This window comes from Microtus oregoni, unplaced genomic scaffold (genome assembly GCF_018167655.1).
Source record: "Microtus oregoni isolate MIOR12 unplaced genomic scaffold, Mior012 000009F_ref0000495, whole genome shotgun sequence".
In the NCBI taxonomy this organism is placed as follows: domain Eukaryota; kingdom Metazoa; phylum Chordata; class Mammalia; order Rodentia; family Cricetidae; genus Microtus; species Microtus oregoni.
In genome coordinates this window covers 37,822,132-37,845,192 of record NW_024543068.1, presented here as the reverse complement: position 1 = coordinate 37,845,192, position 23,061 = coordinate 37,822,132, and the positions used below count along the sequence as shown (strand labels likewise).

Below are 23,061 nucleotides of genomic sequence, written 5' to 3'. Positions count from 1 at the left end.
AATATGATAACTTTGCGCGGTGACAAGTGCTATAAAGAAAAATGCTAAGGTAAGGAGATGACTTAGAGGGCAGTGTTTGACATGTAAGCATGAGGACATGCATCCAGATTCTCAGAACCCAGAAGTCAGGAGCTTGCCAGCTAGCTAGTCAGGTGTACACAGCGACAGAATGAGAGAGCCCAATTCAAAGTAGAAGGTGAGGACTGACAATCTGAGGTTGTTATCTGATGACTATGTGCATGTGTGGCATGCATTGCAAGTATGCACACATATGCATACACACACCACATAGATTTAAAAAGGCAATGTAGAGCAGAGGGACAGCATTCCTGAGTAGAGGGAGATCTTTAGCTAGAATGCGGCATCTGAGAAACTGTCGTGCAAGTGTGAGAATAGGACAGTGAGAACGAAGCAGCCTGGGGAAATGCAGACTGAGCAAACCCTCCAGGGTCTACAGCCGCAGACAGGGGAGTGCACTTGATTTGGAGGGCGATGAGAAAAGTGAAATGAGCAGGATAGAAAGACGACCGGAGAGGTGAGCAGAGAGCTAAGTAGAAGGTGGTCACACATGTGGAGGACACTGCGCTTAAGTCTTACTCAGTGTGCAACGAGGAGCTACTGCTTTCCTGTCCAGATCATGCTGTTCGCAGTAGTGAGAAAGGCTGGCATGGAACTACTGATATTACTTCTATCCTCTGTCTTTTTCATCAGGAGTATACTTAAGAAAGCTGGGGTTATGGGGGAATATGATATTGAATAGGATTGTAACATTAATTGTTATATTTTTGATCTGAAACTATGAGCAGAATTTCTGTGTTTGTTTTGTCAACCTGACAAGGCTTAGGCAATCTGCGAAGAGGGAACATCAACAGAGAAGATGCCTCCCTCAGACTGACCTGCAGACATGTCTGGGGGGCACTTTCTTGAGTAATAACTGATGTGGGAGGGCCCAGCCCACAATGGATACTGTCTGTCACACCTGGGCAGTTTGGTCTTGTATAAAAAAAGGAAGCCAAGGAAGCCACTAAGGAGCGTTCCTACATGAGCCCTGCTTCTGCTTCAGTTCCTGGCCTGGCTTCCCTCAGGGAGGGACTGTGACTGGTTTACACAAGCCTTTCCTCCTTCACATTGCTTTTAGTCATGGAGTTTACCATAGCGACAGGAAGCTCTAGGACGATTTCAAAATGCCTATCAATTATATTATTAACCCAATTTTTACTGAAATAATAAAACCTTTTTGATATTATTCCATAGTTGTTTTCCAGTTAATTTTAGAGATAATATTTAGCTTGTAGTCTTTTGGGAAGTCTCTCATATGCTAATCTTATTTTAAAATTAAAATAAAAATAGATCTGAAATACAAGCTGGACCAAGTAGAGTCTTTAAGACCCACTTATTGAGAAACTACTGTGGTCCAGCCTTGAGACATGACTAGTTGTCCATCACACTATAGTGTGATGTTTCAAAGGAAATGGACTTAAAAAGAGTACTTCTTTTTCCTCTTTTGGGGTTTCAGAAAATGAAAGAGAGCCTAGAGAGTTCAACTAAGTATTTTACAATTATCTCAACTTGATCTTCAACAAACTTCTAAAAGGATGATTCAGCTACCTTGGTAGCAGAGTATCAGCAAGTGGCTGTGACAAGGAGACAGAGGAGCTAAGAGCGCCTCTGCTCAGCACTTTACACCAATGCTTGCCGCACTTTTGATTTTTAGGGGTGAATACAGTCAGCTAAGTGGAAATTATTTTTAACCATTTTCCATCACTCTTTCTCAGGTAGAAATAATTTATAGAACGGCTGGCTGGGAGTGGAGTCATATCAGGATTTTTGATACAGTGGCATAATATTCCTAAGAGAGATTTTACTAGATTGAATGGCTAATTTGTTCAAAAAGTATAGTTTACATTAAAAAAATTCTGCTGCTCTTATCTTGGGCTCTGAAAGACCTTGCTTCACTTTACACACACCCACAAACGCTATACTTAAATAGATCCAGGGACATTAACTTTGTATTATGAGAAAATAAAATGTTTAAAAAATGTTTTAATAAAATGTTTACAAAAGTATCACATAATATTTAAAATAAAAAGTCAGGACTAAATTTAGTTTTTATAAAATGGATATAAATGACTTTTCTTCAACCAAGTTTAAAACATAGAATCAGAGTCATAAATAATTCTAGCTTGCCAGAGGCATGGCTATTTCTTTATACTGACTGTCGACTATCTAATTTAATTAGAGGTATTAAACTCCATGTTGAGGTCAACAAGCTTTACTTCCTCCAATATTACACTGCAACCGGTGCTCATTAATGTGTCTACTGAATGGATTAACACACCTGAAGATATATGTACAAAGGACAGGGGGGACAACGTAATGAAATCCAATTGTTCATTTGTAATAGGACATGTTCTAGGCCTCAACTTATTACCACTAATGTGGAATTTATTAAATTCGGGAGAAAAAATACCAATACAGAAAGTGATTTTTTATTGAGAAGAACTGGTGTAAGACAACTGGCTTCTATGATTAAGTTTAAACATTTAACCTGTTAAAATGAAAGTGATATTATAATAAAACTAAAATATAAAGCTGCTATTGAGAAAAAATATTAATAGGATGCTTCAAGAGCATATTAACAGGAAGCATTATAAAGAATAAAGAAAAGGGAAAATCAGTATATGGAAAAAACAGTATATTTTTGTTTTTGATGTCTATGAAAAGGTTTAGAGTAGCAATACTGAATTATGAGATTATATTTATATCTTCTGTTGGATTTTAAGACAGATAAACCCTTTAAAACTGCTTTAAGTAAAAAGCTAATTTAGGCTGGGTATTTCTTCAACAATACTTATTTTAACAGTAATGCACATGTCTATATTATAAAAGTTTAAAAATTATTACCATTACATTAAAAAAATTAGAAAGTGCTGACAAGAGGGTTCAGTAGGTAAGGCACCTGACAATCTGAGTTCAACCTTGAGAATCCATATGGGGGAAGAAAAAAAACCAACCTCCTCAAGTTGTTCTCCAACCTCCACATGCACTGTGGCATATAGACAAGCATGTGTTCATGTACACACACACATCCCAACAAACAAACATACATAAATAATCAACAGGCCAGAAAGGTAGCTCAGCAGAAAAAGCTCCTGTTGCCAGGCTGATGAGTCAAGGTGCACCACTGTGACCCACATGATGGAAGCAGACATTGGGTTCTCAATGACCTCCATGTTTGTGTCATTACAAGTACACAAAATAAATTCTGAAACGCAACAAAAAACCTCAAAGGCACAACATTAATTCTACCTGATGTTATCTACAGGTTCAACATATCTCTATCAAAATCCCAACAATTTAACAGAGGAACCAAAGTAACACTATATGTATGTATAAAAATGTCATAACTCCTTATTTTCTATTTGGTAATTAGAAAAGAAAGAATTCTAGTAGATTCTGGAATAGAAATAGAAAACCCATTCTAAAGCTTTTATATAGAATTTTAAGAGCTGTTTAAAGCCAAAACAATTCCGAGAAAAAGCTGGAAGAGTCATATTTCTTGAGTCCAAATTTGAATGTGATAGCCATCAAGAATATGGAATTGGTATAAGGACAGATATGTAGACTAATGAACTAGAATGCAGCAGTTTCTCTGTAAATAGTGATGAAAAAGGCAGGCATTTACAGCTACAGAGTATCTGTATCTTAGTATGAATAGAGAACCTAGATGCTAGGAGGTAAAACTATAAAGGTTTCTGAGGAAAACACAGAATCATCTCCATGGTAGCGGATTTGGCAATGGTTTCTTGGATTGACATTAAAAACAAAGGTAACAAAAAAAATTGAAGTCCATAAATAGGGACCAATCATAGGATTAATATCTACAATATATAAAGAACTCCTAAAATGACATAAAAAATAAACAAATGAGTACAGGACTTGGATAGACATTTCTCCAAAGAAGACAAACAACTGTTCAGTACAGTAAGAGAAGGTGCTCACTGTCGTCAGCTGTTACATCAATGTGAAGTAAAACTATGCGGATTCTCTGAGGAGTGGATATGGGGTGTCATGGGGGGAAAGTGAAGGGAGCAGGAGGCGGGGAGGGAGTGTGAAAACTGGGATTGGAATGCAAAATAAGAAAAGAGTTATTTTTTTTAAAAAAATAAATTAATCAATTAAAAGAAAAGAAGAAAGAGGAAGGAAGACCATGACGTTTGAGGCCATATGTGTGTTGCACAGTGAGCTCAAGAAAAGCTGGGGACAGATAGATAAATTCTGCCACAAAACAAACAAACAAATTAACTACTTTGCACTTATTAGGATGTCTATAGTTTTTTTCTAAAAAGATTCAAATTAACAAGTATTGGTGATGATGTGGAAAGGCTGGGACCATTGTGTGTGTCTGACATGGATGTAAAGGGGTACAGCTGATGTTGAACATCCTCAAAAAGTTCAATATAGAGTGCAAACATAACCCAACAATGTTATTCCTAGACATATAGCCAAAAGAACAAAAGACCAGCATCTAAGCAGTATGATATGTTCATTGCAGTATGATTCACAATAGTCAAAAGGTGGACATAACCCGAATGTCTAAACACAGATAAACAAAATGCAGTAATACAAACAATTAGATATCTGGACATATAAAACAATGAAATTCTGAGGTGCTACAACATACATGAAACCTTAAGAACATTCAGCTAGATAAGACAGTACAAATGGACAAATATTATATGCCTCTACTTATTATACTTCTAGAACTGGCAAATTATAGAGGCAGAAAGTAAGACAAGAGTGTGAGAGGAAATGAACTGAGGAATAGGCTTATCTGCTGAGTGGTTTGAATAGAGCACTGACCAAAAGCACAGAAAAGGAAGTACTATTACTTAACTGACTTTCTGCGTTTTCAGCCTGAGACTGCAGCCTAGAAAATGATGACACCTGCATTTGAGGAGGGGTGAATCTTCCCTCCTCAGTAAAATGCCCTGAGAATGATCCCTCCGAATCTAGTCAAGCTGACAATCAAGATTAGGCACCGCAAATGTGCAGGCTAAGACACAGAAGAAGGGGTGTTTGGGGCAATGCCATTCACCAGAAGTCCTGCATGTTTGGCTGTCTCTCTGAACATTGTCCTCTGAGTTCATATGTGGAGACTCCATGTCATTGGACTAAGAATATAACTAACGTACCAGATGGAGTGGGGGAATTCAGTAAAGCCTGTCTGTGATTCTTGTTCTGTGTGAAGCATTCCTTTCCCATGGGTTTGGAGTGATAGTTCTTCTGAAACGGGGATCTTAGGATTTACTTGCAGACAAGTCATGTCAAAATATTGAATTGTGGCTTCCAAGACAAAGGTTAGAGAAAGTTTTATTTTTTCTTTCTGAGGCATGTTTCTGATGTCTAAAGTACTCTAACATAAAAATACATGCTTATTGTCTGACACTAATAATTCAGGAAATAACAAGGGCCAGAATTAAAAATGAACCAGAATTCATGGGTAAAATAATGTAATCAGGATTGTAGAAATATTTTGTTTGTGTTTTAACAAATAAAGTTTGCCTGAAGATCAGAGTACAGAGCTAAGCCACTAGAGGCCAGGCAGTGGTAGTACATACCTTTAATGCCAGGACCCAGGAGACAGAGCAGATGGATCCCTATTAGTTCAAGGCCACCCTGGGCTATACAAAATTCATCCAATCTATAAGAGAAATAGAGTTCATATAAAGGTGATCCCAGTACTTGGGATCTCACGTCTTTAATCCTAGCACTAGGGAGGTGGAGACAGGAGTGATAATGGCTAGGCAGAGAGAGGAATATAAGGTGTGAGGAGACAGGAGCTTGGATGCAGTCTAAAACAGTCAGTCAGAGGTTATAGTCAGAGGAAGCAGTCTGAGGACAGGATCACCCCTTTGGTCTGAGCGCTGGTAGAGGTAAAAGGTCTCTCTAGTGGCTGACCGCTTTCTCTGATCTTTCAGCTTTTACCTCCTAATATCTGACTCTGGGTTTTTTTTTTGATTGATTTTTATTGAGCTCTATATTTTACTCTGCTCCCCTCCCTGCCTCCCCCTCCCCCTTCAACCATTGCCCAAGGTCCCCATGTTCCCAATTTATTCAGGAGATATTGTCTTTTTCTACTTCCCATGAGATTAGATCTATGTAAGTCTCTCTTAGTATCCTCATTGTTGTCTAAGTTCTCTGGGATTGTGGTTTGTAGGATAGCTTTCTTTGCTTTATGTTTAAAAACCACCTATGAGTGAGTACATGGGATAATTGTCTGGGTCACTTCACTCAAAATAATGTTTTCTAGCTCCATCCATTTTCCTGCAAAAATCAAAATGTCGTTTTTTTTTTTTTTTTTGTTTTTTTTTTTCTGCTATGTAGAACTCCATTCTGACTCTGGGTTTTTATTAAGATCAATTAGAAATCGCATTACACAGGATGGCACTGTCAAGAAAATAGATGTGTAGACTGAGGTAATAGAATAGAGAATGTGTAAACAAGTATAAAAGTCTCAATATGGATACCAATAATACATGCAAGGAAGGATAATCTCTTCAATAAATAGAATGGAAAACCTAGATTTCTACATACAAACTAATAAAATGAGACTTGTATTTTCCACCATTCACAAAAATAAACTCAAAGTAGACAAAAGACCTAAATCTAAGTCCTGAAATGACATATGGGGACAGATACTTGACACTGGTTTTAGCAATTGTTTTGTTTTGGTTTTGGTTTGTCACATCAAATACATGTACTACAAAACCAAAATGATCAAAGTCAAAAGGAAAGAAAGGCAACCCTACCAACTGGATAAAACCAAACAATCTGCAAACCACGTATCTTATAAAGGGTTAATATCCAAATTTATAAGAACATTTACAACTCAATAGGCAGAAAAATAAACAGACAGTAAAAAATGGGCAAAAGACCAGAACACATATTTCTCCAAAGAGGAGTTAAACCAAAGAGGTGTATGGAAAGGTAGGTGGTCAGGTCAGGAAGTTATTTTCCTGAGAATGTGAAATTAAAATAATGACAGGCTTTGATGGAAAGCACTGCTGTGCAGGGTATAGAAATGGAGCAATCACGGAACACAGTACAGACTGCTAAGAAGAGAACTGCATGTGAACTACCAATCTCCCTGAGGACATGCGCAAAGAGGTGAAGCCACCACCCGCTCCAGCTTCCTTTCTGTGAGAAAACCCTCGGACCCAAAGCAACGTAACAGAGGAAAGGATTTATTGTAGCTTACAGCTTATAATATATTCCCAAAGGAAACAGGGCAGGAATTCAAGCATGAACTCCTCACAGACAAGAAAATACAGCAAGAATCATGGGAAATACTCCCTGCCAGCTCTGGTCTATTCTTAGCTAGTTTTTGTATTCAGTCCAGAACAATCTGCCAAGGATACAGAGTGGGCGGGACCCTCCTGTATCAATAATAATAATAACCACCTCTCCCTAAGGCATATTTCATAGGCTAATCTGATCTAGGCAATTCCTCAACAGAAGCTTTCTTCTCAGATGATTGTAGTCTGTATTAAGTTGACAAAGTGAACTAGGCTATGATCTCATAAAGGTATCCACAATTCCAGGTTTCTTGCAGAATATTCATAAAAACTAGGAAATGGAACAGCCTACAGATCTGTAATAGCTAGCTTTATCGATCAATCTGACACAACCTAGAATCACCTCAGAAGAGAGTCTCAATGAAGGACTGGGCTGACCTGTGGGCATGCCTGTGGGAAACTGTCTTAATAAAACTCATGAGGGAAGGACCAGCCCACTGTGGGTTGCACCAGTCCCTAGACGGGGGTTCCTGAACTATTAAGAATGGAAAAATTAAGCTAAGTAGAAGCAAGCAAGTGGGTGCACATGTGTGCATCATGTCTCTCTGCTCTTGACTGTGGATGATGTGACTGGCTATTTGAAGTTCCTGCCTTGACTTCCTCACAATGATGGACTGTAACTTGGAATCATGAACTAAAATAGACCCTTTCTTCCCTAATTTTTATCACAACAACAGAAATGAAAGCAGAACAGTATCCAGGAGTAATGGATATATAAAATGTGATGTGTGTGTGTTGAACTGTTGATTAGCTTTAAAAAAGAAAAGTCTGTCATTTACTACAACATAGAAAAACCTGAGATTATGCTAAGACAAATAAGTCAAATAAAGAAAAATTTGACCTTGTTTATGTACAGAATTTAAAAAAATCAAATATAAAAAAACATATAATAATAAGGTAGATTTGTTTTGGTATATACTTATAATCCCACTACTCAAGATACTGGGCAAAAGGATCATGAGTTCAGGGACAGTTTGAACTACACAGGAAAACTATGTCTACAAACAAACAAACAAATAGAAAAACAAAAGGCACATACCAAATGAATAAAAAATCAAAATCAAAACAAAAACAGCAATTCAGTTAGGGAGGGAAATAGGGAGATAAAGGCCTAAGGATAGAAAGTAGCAGGTGTATAGGTTAACACATCTAGGAATCCAGTGAACAAGAGGATTGGTTCAATAATGACATTTTTGTCTTCAAAGACATTTTAGCTGCTATTACCACAGAAAAATAGCTACTTAATGGATGACGGATAAGTTCATTTGCCTCATCATAGAAATAATTTATCACTTATATATACTTTCTAACCAAAATGCTGTAAACTTCAAATATACAAAATAAATTTTATTAAAAACAGCAAAGTAAGCTAAAGAGATTGTGCACTTTCTGCTCTTCCAGAGGACCCGAGTTCAGTTCTCAGCAGCCACACTGGGGGGCTCACAAGGGTCTTTAACTCCAGTTCCAGGGAGATCTGAGAGCCTCTCCTGGCCTTTTCTATACTGTGTACATGTGCACACTAACACAAACAACAGACAAAAGTGATTAAAAGGCATTGGTTAAAGAAACAAGCTTTTCATCCTTCAGCAGGGCTCTATCAATTGGATGTTAGTATTTTATGTGTTAATTTTCTTAACTAATAGGATTTAACTTCAAAGTATTTTAACTCAGCACTTACTTTTTTGGTAAGAGAGTCATCAGAATCAGAAGGCATTCTTGTTGATACATGAAATATCACTTCTACTGTAGAGGTAGCAAAGTATGGCGTGGTCAGTCCAGTGCTTTTGTTCTTTTGTAGTCCTCCCATGAAACCACAGTGATTGGTAAGATTTACCTAGGGACAATGAAGAATTACATAAGCATCATCAACAACAAAATCACAGAAACACTGTTGAAAAAGAAAAAAAAATCTACAAAGATGTTAGGAATAAAGTCTTTTCATCCTGCTAAACTCATAGATAGTGTCTTGCTCAGCCATCATCAGAGAAGCTTCTTCCTGCGGCATATGGGAACAAACAGAGATGGAGGACACCAGGAGAACAAGGCCTTTAAATCAGCAAGACTGGCCCACGTGTGAACTCACAGAGGCTGAGGCAGCACGCACAAGGCCTGCATGTGGAGTCCTCGAGCTGAAAGGAGAAATGGGTATGTGGCCCCATCCCTAACTCATCTCCAACTAATAAACACTTGCAAATGAAAAGTTAATTTTCTCCAAGAAAGTCTCACTGGGGAAACCAACTATTGTTAAGGGTATGTTGCCTGGCCAGCAGTAAATGGACAAGAGAAAACAAACTCAATGGTATCTTTGGAAATTCCTTGTCTCATAATGTTATGTGTCAGAACTTCTCCTTTTTAACGTTTTAAAATATTTTTATCTTATTACTGTTTTACCCAACAGGTCCTTTGCATATTATATAACAGCTTCCAGTTTAGTGGGTTTTTTTTTTAAATTTTGTTTTGTTTTGTTTTATGGGATTCTTGAATGTGTGAGTGGGTCGCTGTTTCTTGTGCCTTCTTTTAGGTTATTTACCTTCTGGTTTGTTTTGTCTTATTCTGATGTGTTAGTTTTTGTTTTATCTTCTATTATATTTTATTATTATCTTCTAGAAACCTGTTTTTTAATGAGACAGAAAAGGGGTGGATCTGGATAGGAGGGGAGGTGGGAGGAACTAGGAGTAGAGGGAAGAATATAGTGTCAGGATATAGTATGTGAGATACATAATCAGGATATAGTATGTGAGAAAAAAATCCATTTACATTAAAAGGGGGAAAAGGAAGAAGGTCTTTTATATGCTACTGGCCAATATTAAATCTAGCATTATAGGTAGCTCTCTGTCTCTGTGGGGTCCACATCTACAGACTATACCAACTATGGATTGAAGGTATTCAGAGAAAAAAAGAGCTTGTACCAAACAGGTACAAACTTTTATTTCCTGTTATTAATATTTCCTAAATAATATAGTATGGCAACTAGTTTGACACAGGGTCTCACACAGCCCAGGCCTTGAACTCCTAATTTCCTGTCTCTACCTTCCAAACGATGGGCTCAAAGGCATGTGCTACCACACATGGCCTGATGTAACAACTATTTACACAATGTTTACATTTTATTGGGTATTATAAGTAATTCTTATATCATTCAGGAAAATGTGCATTATGCTGTCATTTTTATATTAAGGATGTGAGTACTGTGGATTTTTGGTATCTGAAGGGGGTCCTCGAACCAATCCTCACATAATCCAAGAGGCAACTTTATTAGAGGTGATTTGTTCACATCAGTAATTTTTTAAAAAGTATTTAAGGAGCTTTAACTAGTAGAAGAAAGAAAGCAGCTGTTGTTTACTATAAACTTACATTGAAAACTAGGTTTTAAGAGTAAACTAGAAAGGCTTTGCAGGGTCACTAAGATCAGAGTAAAAATCAGATCTAAGATGATTTAGAAGAATGTTAAAACAATGTCAACTTCGAAAACGATCAATTAGATGTCTCATATTTACTCATAAAACTGTCTTCCTAATACCCATTACAGACTAGAATAAAAAAATTTGAAAAAAAAATCACAAAATTTAACTGCACTTCAATTACAAAAACCTATCAATTGATCTGTATGAAGATCTGGAAACATTTTAGGTCATGATACAATATATAATATGTGCCAGTATCAGGGCTGTAGCACTGGATGGTCCCCTTGACCTATCTAATGCACAGAAGGTAAGAAATTGTTCTGGTAAGAGACGAAATCATTGGCTTTCTTGGCCTTCTCTGATGCCATCTGATAGTACCTCATTACTGCCTTGTGGAGATGGAAGGCAGGAGATGGAAGTCTAGGTTTCCTGTCTGACCTTTGGCATATATGTGCAGTTCCTCCAAGGGCTCCTTTCCTGGTTGTCTGGCTTTTATAGGTGTCCATATGTTTTAGGGTACTGGCTCTTCAGCTGAGGTGCACTGCATTCCCCAAACAGGAAGCAGAGTGCAATGAACACTCTTCTCGGCTTGTTTTTCCCCTTTATTCCATCGGGACCCCAACCCATGGAATGATATCACCCAAATTTAGAGTGGAGTTTCCCTCCTCCATCAATCTAGATTAAAAGGCTCCTCATGTCCAGAATTTGTTTCCATAGTGATTCTAATTCCCATCAGGTTGACAATAAAAATTAAGCACCACAGCATTCATTCCTTTTTCTGGCTAATACTCACTTATCACAATACACTACATCTATTTACCCATTTACTCACTAATGAACATAGAAATGTGTTGTTTTGCCAATTTATTATGCAGCAATGAACAAAGATTTTTAAGTTTTGTATAAGTTTAAACTTTTACTTTTCCTGGGTATGCATACAGCAGAACTATTTTGTTACAAGGTGTCCCGGCTAGTTTTATGTCAACCTGACACAACCTGGAGTTATCTGAAAGGAGGGAACCTTAAATGAGAAAATGCTTTCATAAGATCTGGTTGTAGGGCATTTTCTTAATTAATGATTGATCAGGGAGGGCCCAGCCCATTGTGGGTGGTGCCATCCTTGGGCTGGCGGTTCTAGGTTCTATATGAAAGCAGGCAGAGCAAGCCATGAGGAACAAGCCAGTAAGCAGCAGTCCTCTTCATGGCCTCTGCATCAACTCCTGCCTCAAGGTTCCTGCTCGGTTTGAGTTCCTGTCCTGACTTTCTTCAGTGACGAACAGCAATGTGGAAGTGTAAGCCAGGCAAATCCAAGTTGCTTTGGTCATAGTGTTTCATCACAGCTATAGTAACCCTAACTTGAACATATGGCACCTTTATGCTTAACTACCCAATCAACTATGCTACAGCATGTTATGTCTCCTCTAGCAGAATATGAGAGTTCAGATTGCTTTAAATCCTAGCCAAAGATATGACTTGATTTCTTAAATCTAACCATCCTGCTGGGTGTGAAGAGATACTCATTGTGGTTTCCTCCTTTTCTTCCGTGATGGCTCATGATATCAAGAGTCTTTTCATGTATTTACTAAACATTTACCTATCTTTGGAGTATATCTATCATGGTCCTGCGGCCATTTTTTAAATTGGAGGATTTAATACATGAGTACATTTGCATTATTTTCACCCCTCTCCTCTAAAACTCCTCTATGTCCCCTCAATAATCTCTTCTTGAATTCATGACCACTTTTTCTCTATTTTTGTTATTCTGAGTCCAATCAGTGTTGCCCATGTTTGCATGTTTAGGTAGGTATGACCACTGAGGACTGTGGTCCTATACCTGAAAACAAACAAACAACAAAAGCAAAAACCTGTTTTTTCCTCCCTCAGCAGCCACTGACTGACTGCCTGTTGTTATTTATCTGGGGAAATTTTGTGAAATTTCCTTCCATCTATGTTGTCATGTCCCCTGGTAAAGATTTTGGGCATTTTTTTTTAACTGAATCACATGCTACTTTTTTTTTAAAACTTGTATGAGTTCTTCAAATATTCTATGTACAAATATCTTCTCAAATCTAGAATTTGCAATTACATCCCCCAATCTGTGGAGTTTTTTACTTTGTGGGGTCCTTTGAAGCACAAAAACTATAATTTTGATGAGTGTTCTTTTCCCCTTGCTCATGCTTTTAGTTTTAGATCTAAGAAATATTTATCAAATCTAAGGTCATAAATACTTGCACCTATATTATCTTCTAAGTGTTTTATAACTTTAAGTCTTTGATCCATTTTGAGTTAATTCTTATATATAGTATTGTTTGACTTCACTTAAAAATTACTTTATTTTTAATTATGTGTGTATGCTGATGTTGTTAGTGTTTGTGTGCACGTGTGGTGGGGGAGGTATGTGCAATGATGGCCAGGCCCTGTAGAGCCTAGTGGAGGGTTGTTGGATTACTGTGGAACTTGAGCTACAGGCACTTGTGAGACTCCCAACATGGGTGCTGGGAATCACTCTCTTAACTGCCGAGTCCCCTGACTTTTTATGTGTGTGTGTGTGGGGGGGTATGGCTATCTGGTTATGTCAGCAACATTTGTTGAAAAGATTATTCATTCTCCACTGAATGGTCTAGGTAAAAAATTGTTGACTATAAACATGTGTACTCTATGTTCTATTCCACTGATCTGTATATTTATCCTTTTGCTAATACCATACTATCTTGATTAGTATTGCTTAGTAGCAAATTTGAAATCAGAAGGTATATATAGCCCTGATGGAGGAAGGTCATTGGTTAAATAAAAAGAAACTGCTTGGCCCTCATTGGTTAGAAGATAGGTGGGAGGAGTAAACAGAACACAACACTGGGAGGAAGAGGAAGTGAGCTCAGACTCCACAGCTCTCCTCTCTCAGAGAGACGCCATGCTCCCAGCTCCCAGGCAGACATGCGCGATGAAGCTCTGACCCAGGATGGACATAGGCTAGAATCTTCCCGGTAAGCGCACCTAGGGGCGCTACACAGATGATTAGAAATGGGCTAAATTAATATGTGAGAATTAGCCTAGAAGAGGCTAGATAGAAATGGGCCAAGCAGTGATTAAATGAATACAGTTTGTGTGTTGTTATTTCGGGCATAAGCTAGCCAGGCAGCCGGGGTGCTGGGGACGCAGCCCTGCCGCTCATATTACTACATAGCCCTCCCAATTTGCTCTTCTTCTCATGTACCCCTCACTCTTAGTAATGATTCTATAGTTCTTCAATACAAAAAATCCATTTGTTATGTTTTTAAGGCATATTTACATATACCATCTTAACTGAATTTTTTGGCTTAGAGAGCTTACATAATCCACATAAGGTGAACTGGCTCGTAACCCATATAATAAATATAGAGTGGGATAAGAAAAGCTGACATATTAGACACTGTGGAAAGTACTGGTATTAAGAGCAGAAGTCAGTAAGACAGAGTGCCAGCCCTCGAAAAGTTTGTTGCCTAGTTCAATCGTCTTCAACAACTTTATCAGATACTCTCAATAAAAATTTTGTGAAATAACTGTCAACTATAAGAAAAATTTTTTTATTGTAAGTTTAAATGGCTACCAAGGTTATTATTTCTATGATACTGCTTTAAATATACATCCATCAAACCCAAAGTCATTTGTTGAACCTGGAGTTTGTGGATTTGGCTATCTAGTGAGCAATCGGGATCTGTCTGTCTCTATTTCCCCAGTGCTGCATTACAGACTCCTCCACTGAGCCTACCTTTTAATATGGGTGCTGGGGATCCAAACTCAGGTCCTCATTCTTACTAGGTAAGCTCACGAGCAACTGATCCATCTTCCCAGTCCCTCTTGTAACTATTTCTTAAACAGTATAGCAGAGCAATGGAATATACAGCATTTAGATTACTTTGGATAAGTAACTTAGGTATGCTTTAAAGATACGCATTAGTTTTAGGCAAGTATTCCACTGTTTTGTATGAGGGACTGGAACATCCTTGGATTCTGGTATATGAAGGTTGACTGAGGACTAAATATAAAATAATGGTTGGTATAACCTAAAAACAATACCTCCCATCCAAGACCGGCTACAAAATCTTCATATGCTTGACTTCCTCCTACATTGGTGAGAATGGAGTATTTATCTTCTTGTCCTTCAGCAACGTAAAATACTGCAATCTTGTGTGTCTCTCGGCTACAAAAACAAAAGGTTACATCATTCATTTGTCTGCTTATTAAATTCCATATACAGAGAATATGAAAAAGACTTAGATGCTATAGTCTACAGAAGAAGATAACTAATTGCAATTTAAATAGAGGAATCAAAAAAGTAACAAAATTGCCACTGGACCAGAAGAAAGGCATGGTTACTTCTGACTGGAAAAACTAATACTTAAAGTAATAATGAATTAGATAAAGGTATGAATTTGGAAAATGAAGGCAGAGTATGGACAAGGATAGATATATATGGATGCATGATCATCTAAAGAGTTGTTCATTGCGCAGCGTGACTGAATCTCAGCGTTAAAGTGACAGTTTTAGAATTAAGCAACCATCAGTAGGTAGTGTATTCCCTCAAACTGCATACAACAGAATATGAACATACATACATACATACATGCACAAACACACACACACAGATACACACACACATATATGCAAGGGTTAACTGCCAAATTCTTGGACATTTAACTTTTAGTTTTCTCTGAATTATTTATTTATTTTTTAATTTATTTATTTATTAAAGATTTCTGTCTCTTCCCCACCACTGCTTCCCATTCCCCTCCCCCTCCCCCAATCAATTCCCCCTCCCTCGTCAGCCCAAAGAGCAATCAGGGTTCCCTGCCCTGTGGGAAGTCCAAGGACCACCCACCTCCGTCCAGGTCTAGTAAGGTGAGCATCCAAACTGCCTAGGCTCCCACAAAGCCAGTACATGCAGTAGGATCAAAAACCCATTGCCATTGATATTGGGTTCTCAGTAGTCCTCATTGTCCGCTATGTTCAGCGAGTCCAGTTTTATCCCAGGCTTTTTCAGACCCAGGCCAGCTGGCCTTGGTGAGTTCCCGATAGAACATCCTCATGTTCTCAGTGTGTGGGTGCACCCCTCGTGGTCCCGAGTTCCTTGCTCGTGCTCTCTCTCCTTCTGCTCCTGATTTGGACCTTGAGATTTCAGTCCGGTGCTCCAATATGGGTCTCTGTCTCTGTCTCCTTTCATCGCCTGATGAAGGTTAATATCCAGGAGGATGCCTATATGTTTTTCTTTGGGTTCTCGTTATTTAGTTTCTCTAGGATCACTAATTAAGGCTCATTGTCCTTTGTTTATGGCTAGAAACCAAATATGAGTGAGCACATCCCTTGTTCCTCTTTTTTGGGTCTGGCTTACCTCACTCAGGATAGTGTTTTCTATTTCCATCCATTTGCATTCAAAATTCACAAAGTCCTTGTCTTTTACTGCCAAGTAGTACTCTAATATGTATATATTCCATACTTTCTTCATCCATTCTTCTATTGAAGGGCATCTAGGTTGTTTCCAGGTTCTGGCTATTACAAACAATGCTGCTATGAACATCGTAGAGCATATACTTTTGTTGTATGATAAGGCCTGTCTTGGATATATTCCCAAGAGTGGTATTGCTGGGTCCAGGGGTAAGTTGATCCCGAATTTCCTGAGAAACCGCCATACTGCTTTCCAAAGTGGTTGCAAAAGTTTGCATTCCCACCAGCAATGGATGAGTGTACCCCTTTCTCCACAACCTCTCCAGCAAAGGCTATCATTGGTGTTTTTGATTTTAGCCATTCTGACAGGTGTAAGATGGTATCTTAAAGTTGTCTTGATTTGCATTTCCCTGATCACTAAAGAAGTTGAGCATGACCTTAAGTGTCTTTTGGCCATTTGAACTTCTTCTGTTGAGAATTCTCTGTTAAGCTCAATGCCCCATTTTATAATTGGGTTGATTAGCCTTTTACAGTCTAGTTTCTTGAGTTCTTTATATATTATGGGGATCAGACCGTTGTCAGTTGCGGGGTTGGTGAAGATCTTCTCCCAGTCAGTGGGTTGCCTTTCTGTCTTAGTGACAGTGTCCTTTGCTTTACAGAAAAGTGTTCACAAAGGCAAACTTCTAATGACACATCTAGTCGCTCAGGCGAGCTAAACCATCTATGTCTGATGGATGTTGGCAAACCTTAGTACCAGAAAAAAAATGGGAAGAACTCATACATACTTACTGACTTTAAAATTGGACCAGAAGTAAATTTTGTTGCCAAATTATGTAAGAATGAAAAAAAAATAGATCACAGATACCAACAAAGAGATACAAACAAATATTTAAAACTGAAGTCTGCAGCCAGACTTTCCTACACATTTTGAAGAGTTAAGCCATGACTACAAGTTTCTATGTGAGCAACACAAGCTTCAGCAAGGGTCTGTCACTGGTGGCATTTCATTTCCTTTCATTTCATTCCCTGTGTAAAGACACAGGGAAACTTTCAATGTGCTCAATAGAATGTTAGCATAATCCAGTCTAAGCAGTCAAGTGTAACTGGGGTAGTGATGGGGTGGGGGGAGAGCCAGAATTGCAGAGTATAGATCTGGATGGCCTTTTTTTCCAAGTAAAACCCAATTTAACTGGTGAAAGTTATTATTTAAAAAATTCTAGCCTAATGTGTCCTAAGGCATAAAGAAACAGAAAATCTTCCCCCCTTCCCCTCCAGTCCTAAGAGAGGGCAGGGTACCCTGCCCTATGGGCAGTCTAAGGCCCTCACCACTCCATCCTGGCTTAGGAAGGTATGCATCCAAATAGAATAGAACCCCAAAAGCCAGTACATGCAGTAGAGACAAATCCCAGTGCCATTATCGTTGGTTTCTCAGTCTGCCTCAATTGTGAGCCACATTCAGAAGGTCCAGTTTGATCCCATGCTCGTTCAGTACCAGTCCTGTGTGGATATTTTTTGTCTGCATGTTTATACATCATATGCAAGCAGTGCTTGAGGAGGGCAGAAGAGAGAGCTGGATTCTGGAACTAGAGCTGCAGCCATATGAGTGCTATGAGCCAAACCTAGACTCTGCGGGAGCAACACATGTGTTGTTAACCGCTGAATCCTCTCTCCAGCCTCCACTAGTAAACTTCTAATTCAAACTGCAGATACAAGTGAAAACAAAACGGGAAGACACCATGTAAACTGTAGACGAGAGCTGAAATGATTCTACCAATGCTACACTAACATATTAACCCCAGACAATATAGAAAAAGCTGTGAAACCAAGGCTGGTTCTTTAAGATAGGTAACCAACTTTTCTTAATATTTTTATCTAGTTGAAGGAAAAAAAGAATCCTGTGCAGGCAAGATGGCTCAGTGGGCAAAAGCACTAACAACACAAGTCAGACAGCCTGAGTCTAGTCTTTGGCCCCTACAAAAAGTTGTCCTTTTATCTTGCCCCCTCATCTCTATCTCGCCCTTACCCTCTCCCTACACAATAAAAAATTAAAATAAGAAAAAGGAGTCATGTTACCAAAACCATACTTTACACAAAAAGATAAAGGTACTATTAATAAATATGTATGACAGTATGACAATAGATAAATTAAAAACACAATTCCCAGAAAAACATATACTGCTAAAACTAAATTTAAGAAAAAATTGAATATCTACAAATTTTTAACTATATAGTAATCTTCTGAAAAGGAAGATGTCACATTATTTCCACTTGTAGATATGATTTTATATATAGAAGACATGGAACCAGCAGGATTGCTCAGTGATTAAACTGCTTGCTGCCAAGCCTGACAGCCTAAGTGCTGTTCTCACAGCCCACTGTGGAAGGAGAGAACTGACCACTAACTATTGGAAGTTGTACACACACACACACACACACACATGCACAAATGATAAGTAAAATTAAACTAAAAAAATCCTCAAGAATCTAGTAGAAAACCATTAGAACTACTAAGTGAATCCAGTAAGTTTGGAGAATATGCAGTCCATACACAAACTTCAGTGTATTCCTATGCATATTTGCAATGTAGAATCAAAAGTGAGAAAAAATACTTTCGTACTGGTATATAAAAAAGAATAAAACATTTAGGTATAAATCTAATATGTATAAAATACATACTTTGAAAGCCAGACAACACTGCTGAGAAGAAGTGAGAGAAGCTAAGGCCCTGAACAAAAGGACTCTTCTACTCACTGGCTCAAAGACTTACTACTGTTAATGTTATAGTACTCTCCACAAGCCTAGATTCGGTTCAGCCACTGTCACAATCTGGGCTTTCCATCTTACAAGAATTGTCAAACTGATTCTAAAATTCAGAGCAAAATATAATAGACTCAATAGACAAAACAAACTGAGAAAGAATAGAGTTGACAGTTGAAGGAATCTTTTTTTTTTTTTAAGGCAGGGTTTCTCTGCACAAGGACTTCCTGGAACTCACTGCTAGACCAGGCTGGCCTTGAACTCAGACATCTGCCTGCCTCTGCCTCCCGAGCACAGGGATTAAAGGCGTGTGCCACCAAAATCCACTGGAGGACTCATGCTTTACAGTCTCAAAACTTGTGGCAAAAATGAATCAAGGCACTGTAGTACTATCTGACAACAATCAAATGCCTAGAAATGAAAAGCTCTCACTATGGAGCTAAGTCCAGTCTAGTTTAGAACTTACTACGTAGCATAGGCTAGCCTTAAATTTGCCTCAGCCTCTCCAATGTTTACATTATACAATTGCCAAGTCTAGTTGGTCAGTTGTGTTTTGATAATGGTAAAACTGAAATTAGGTAAGGAAAAAAAAACAAGTGGTGTGGGAAAAGAATGAAGTCAAACTCTTACATCATTTAAAAAAGTTAAATCAAAATGAATCATAGGCCCAAATATAAGAGCTGAAACTATTCAAGTCTCAGAAAGAATTCCAGGACTATGAGTTAGGTCAGGTCTTAATTTTATTAGTAAAGAAGAACCCTTACTAATGTCCACCATAGTATAAAAAAGCCATTATCAGCTCTGAATTTACAGTGCTACAGATGATATCAAAAATAGTGAAATGACAACCTAAATCATGAGAAAAGTATTTGTAAGTTATAACTAACGGAGAATTTGAATCTAGAAATGTATAAAGAACTCTTACAATGCAATACTAAAAATAAAAACAGAAAAGACTGGCAAAGATGGGCAGGAGAGATGGCTCAGCAGATAAGGAATCGGCTTCTTTATGATGACTCAGGCTCAGTCCCAGCACCCACACAGAGGCTACAACCATCTATAAATCCAGTTCCAGGGCATCTAACATCCTCTTCTGGCTTCTGCAATCAACAGGCACACACATGTTGCATATACATATATACAGACACATTATACATATGAAATAAAAATATCTTTAAAAAATGACAGGCGAAGAATTTCGTTTCCTAGGATGTCTGTGACAAAGAATATGAAGTAGGTGGTTTTGACAATGCTGTCTCTGAAGGCAAGGGGTGAGAAGCCTTCCCTTGGCTGGTAGCTGTAGCAATCCTCTGCATTCCTCACATTCTAATGTATCTGGGAATCTCCCTGGCCACTTACATTCTATGTACATGTCTCCTTCTTATAAGAACAGCAGCGAGATTTGGGAGCAAATTTAATCCAGTATGACCTTATCTTAATTTTAACTGTGCCCTGATTTCCAAATTACACTCTGAGATTCTGGGTAGACAGGAAAAAATTGGAAGACATCATTTAATCCTATACAAATTTGAATATATCCTTTTGGATATTGTATATCCAAAAGATACACAAATGGCTATTTTAATTACTTAAAAATGCCTCATATTATATGGTAAATCAAAAACACAAGATATGACTCCCTATTCTACGAAGCTGAATTTAAAAGGTGGGCAGTAATAAGCAGGCCATGACAGAGAAGCAGAGCCTGCACACACGGCTGGTTAGGATCAGAAACGCTGCAGCTTCTATACAAATCAGGTTGCCATTTACTCAACAAATTAAATGAAAATCAGCTCTAAAATTGGATTGTACTGATGCTTATTCGGTAAACACATTGCTGTTAACATACTAGTTAATAACTGTGTTTCAATATTGGTCTGTCAATTTTAAAGCTGCACACTAAGACAACAAGATGTCAACAACAAGAGAAGCTGTTGAGCAAGATGCCACATGGAAACACTTAATACTTTTCTTACCAATTTTATTTTCAAACCTAACACTGCTCAGATTTTAAAACATGCCCAAATTGGAATTAAATTTAGTGGATATTGCAAATCAAACCAGGGCCCTCTGCAAGCACAAGTGCTCTTGGAATTGCTGTGCCAACTCTCCAAATATATACAGTTTTTATGCTGAAATATAATAGACACCAATGAGTTAAGAAATTCAAACTACAGGAGTATCTGAATAGAGGCTAAAAAAGAATTTTGAAGAGGAAAGGGAAGGGAGAAATGTTGCACTTATGTTATAATCTCAAAAATAAAAAAAATAACATATATCACCACTATTTTATTTTATTTTAATATTTACTAAAAAAAATCCTACAGGATAAGCTGCTTTCATAGCATGATCAAAATGGTTTATTTTAAACAAACAATCAATAGCTTTTCCTGAAGAAGAAGGAAAGAAGAGTTACTCTCACTAAAATCAGGACAGGCAAGGATGTCCATACACTTTTTCAACCTTACTTACTATTAACCTCAAAGTTCTATTCGGCACATAGATATAATCAAAACTGACTATCAGAAAAGAGACTGGAGATAATGACTGTATTCCTAAACAAATCTAAAAGAAAGATGACTAAAACCAAAAGATGCTTAAAAGCAGTATGAAAGCTCACTAAAGTGTTGGATACAAGATAAATATTAAAAGTGAAAAAAAAAGCCAATATAATATCAGGGACTGGAGAGATGACTCAGCCATTAAATGCTAGGCTCACAACCAACATGTCAAAAATATAACATTGGAGATCCTATTTAGAATTAACAATAAGATAACAAAATACCCAGGAATTACTCACATAGGTATGGTTTGGGTCTCAAAATAAGTAAAAAGATATTAACATAATTATGTACAGAAAATGTATTATATAGCTGTAATAAACTAAACATTAATATATGTACAAAAACAGACAAATCAATAGAAATACACATAGCTTTGAAGTACAAAGTTTAAATGTTTGATAAAGGCTATAGTAAATCAATAGGAAAGATTATAGAGTTAATTTAAGAAATTATAGAAATAGATCATTTCCAAGATTTAACTTAGTTCTAATTATCTTTTAAAATTGTTTATTTATGTATTTATTTTTATAGATTTATTTTATTATTGTTAATTATGTGTATGTGTGTCTGCAATGGGTATGCACATGTTCAGTGCCTGTGAAAGGGAAAGGAGGGTGTGAGGTCTTCTAGACCTGGAATTACAAGGCAGTAAGTAGTGAGCCACCTGACATGGGTGCTGGGCACTGAGCTCTGGTCCTCTCCGAGGGAAATACCAGCTTTTAACCACTGAGTCATCTCTCCAACTCTACCCTTTCCTAAATTTTTTTATTAACTGTTACTATTATTATTGTCATTACTATTATTATCATGTGTATATGTGTGCACGTAGGGTTGTCAGAGGACATTTTCTAGAAGTTGGTTCTCTTCTCCCACCATGTGAGTCACAGGGATTGAACTCAGGTCAAAAGGCTTGAAAGATACCTTTATATGATAGATATTTTTATATACCATAATTTAAAAAAAACATTCTAGAAAGAATAAAGAACTAAATGTAAAATATAACTATCTTAAACAAAGATTTATTAAAAAATACAGAATGAATGATTTCAACACAGAACTCTGTAAGCACAACAAGTGATTGAGGAAATGAAAGAAAAATACTAAGAAAGATGACTATGCAAAAATGAATAAATTCCATCGATCTGAAGCTCAAAACTGAAAGATAAACAGTTTCCACAGATATAAAATAATCCATCACACACACACACACACACACACACACACACACACACACACAAATGTAAAAAATTTAAAGAGACCATGCTGAAGAAAGCCAAAACACCTCAACAAAAGCAGTTAGGAAATATAGAAGTGAGTCAATGGTGACATTTCCCCATATATTTGGTAGAAAGCAGCATGAAAGGAATAAAGATTATAGCTTAAAAGCTGTTCTAGTTTGTTTTTCTATTGCCGTGATAAAACTCTGACCAAAAGCAACCTGGGGAGGAAAGAGTTTATTTCATCTTACAGGTTACAGTCTACCATCCAGGAAAGCCAAGGCAAAAACAAGGCAGTTAATGAAGCAGAGATCATGGCAGGACAATGCTTACTGACTTG

At 37.6% G+C, this 23,061-nt stretch overlaps 1 protein-coding gene across 8 annotated transcripts in view; it reads right to left on the bottom strand.

The window, feature by feature from the left end:
* Positions 1-23,061, bottom strand: part of Ralgapa1 (Ral GTPase activating protein catalytic subunit alpha 1) — a 237,244-nt gene that overhangs the window by 40,361 nt on the left and 173,822 nt on the right. For all 8 annotated transcript variants that reach the window (XM_041658516.1, XM_041658517.1, XM_041658518.1 and 5 more), the window contains 2 exons: positions 14,819-14,942; positions 9,037-9,192 (listed from right to left, as the gene is read on the bottom strand). In XM_041658516.1, the coding sequence (XP_041514450.1) occupies positions 9,037-9,192; positions 14,819-14,942 (280 nt within the window). The remainder of the gene's footprint in view (positions 1-9,036; positions 9,193-14,818; positions 14,943-23,061) is intronic.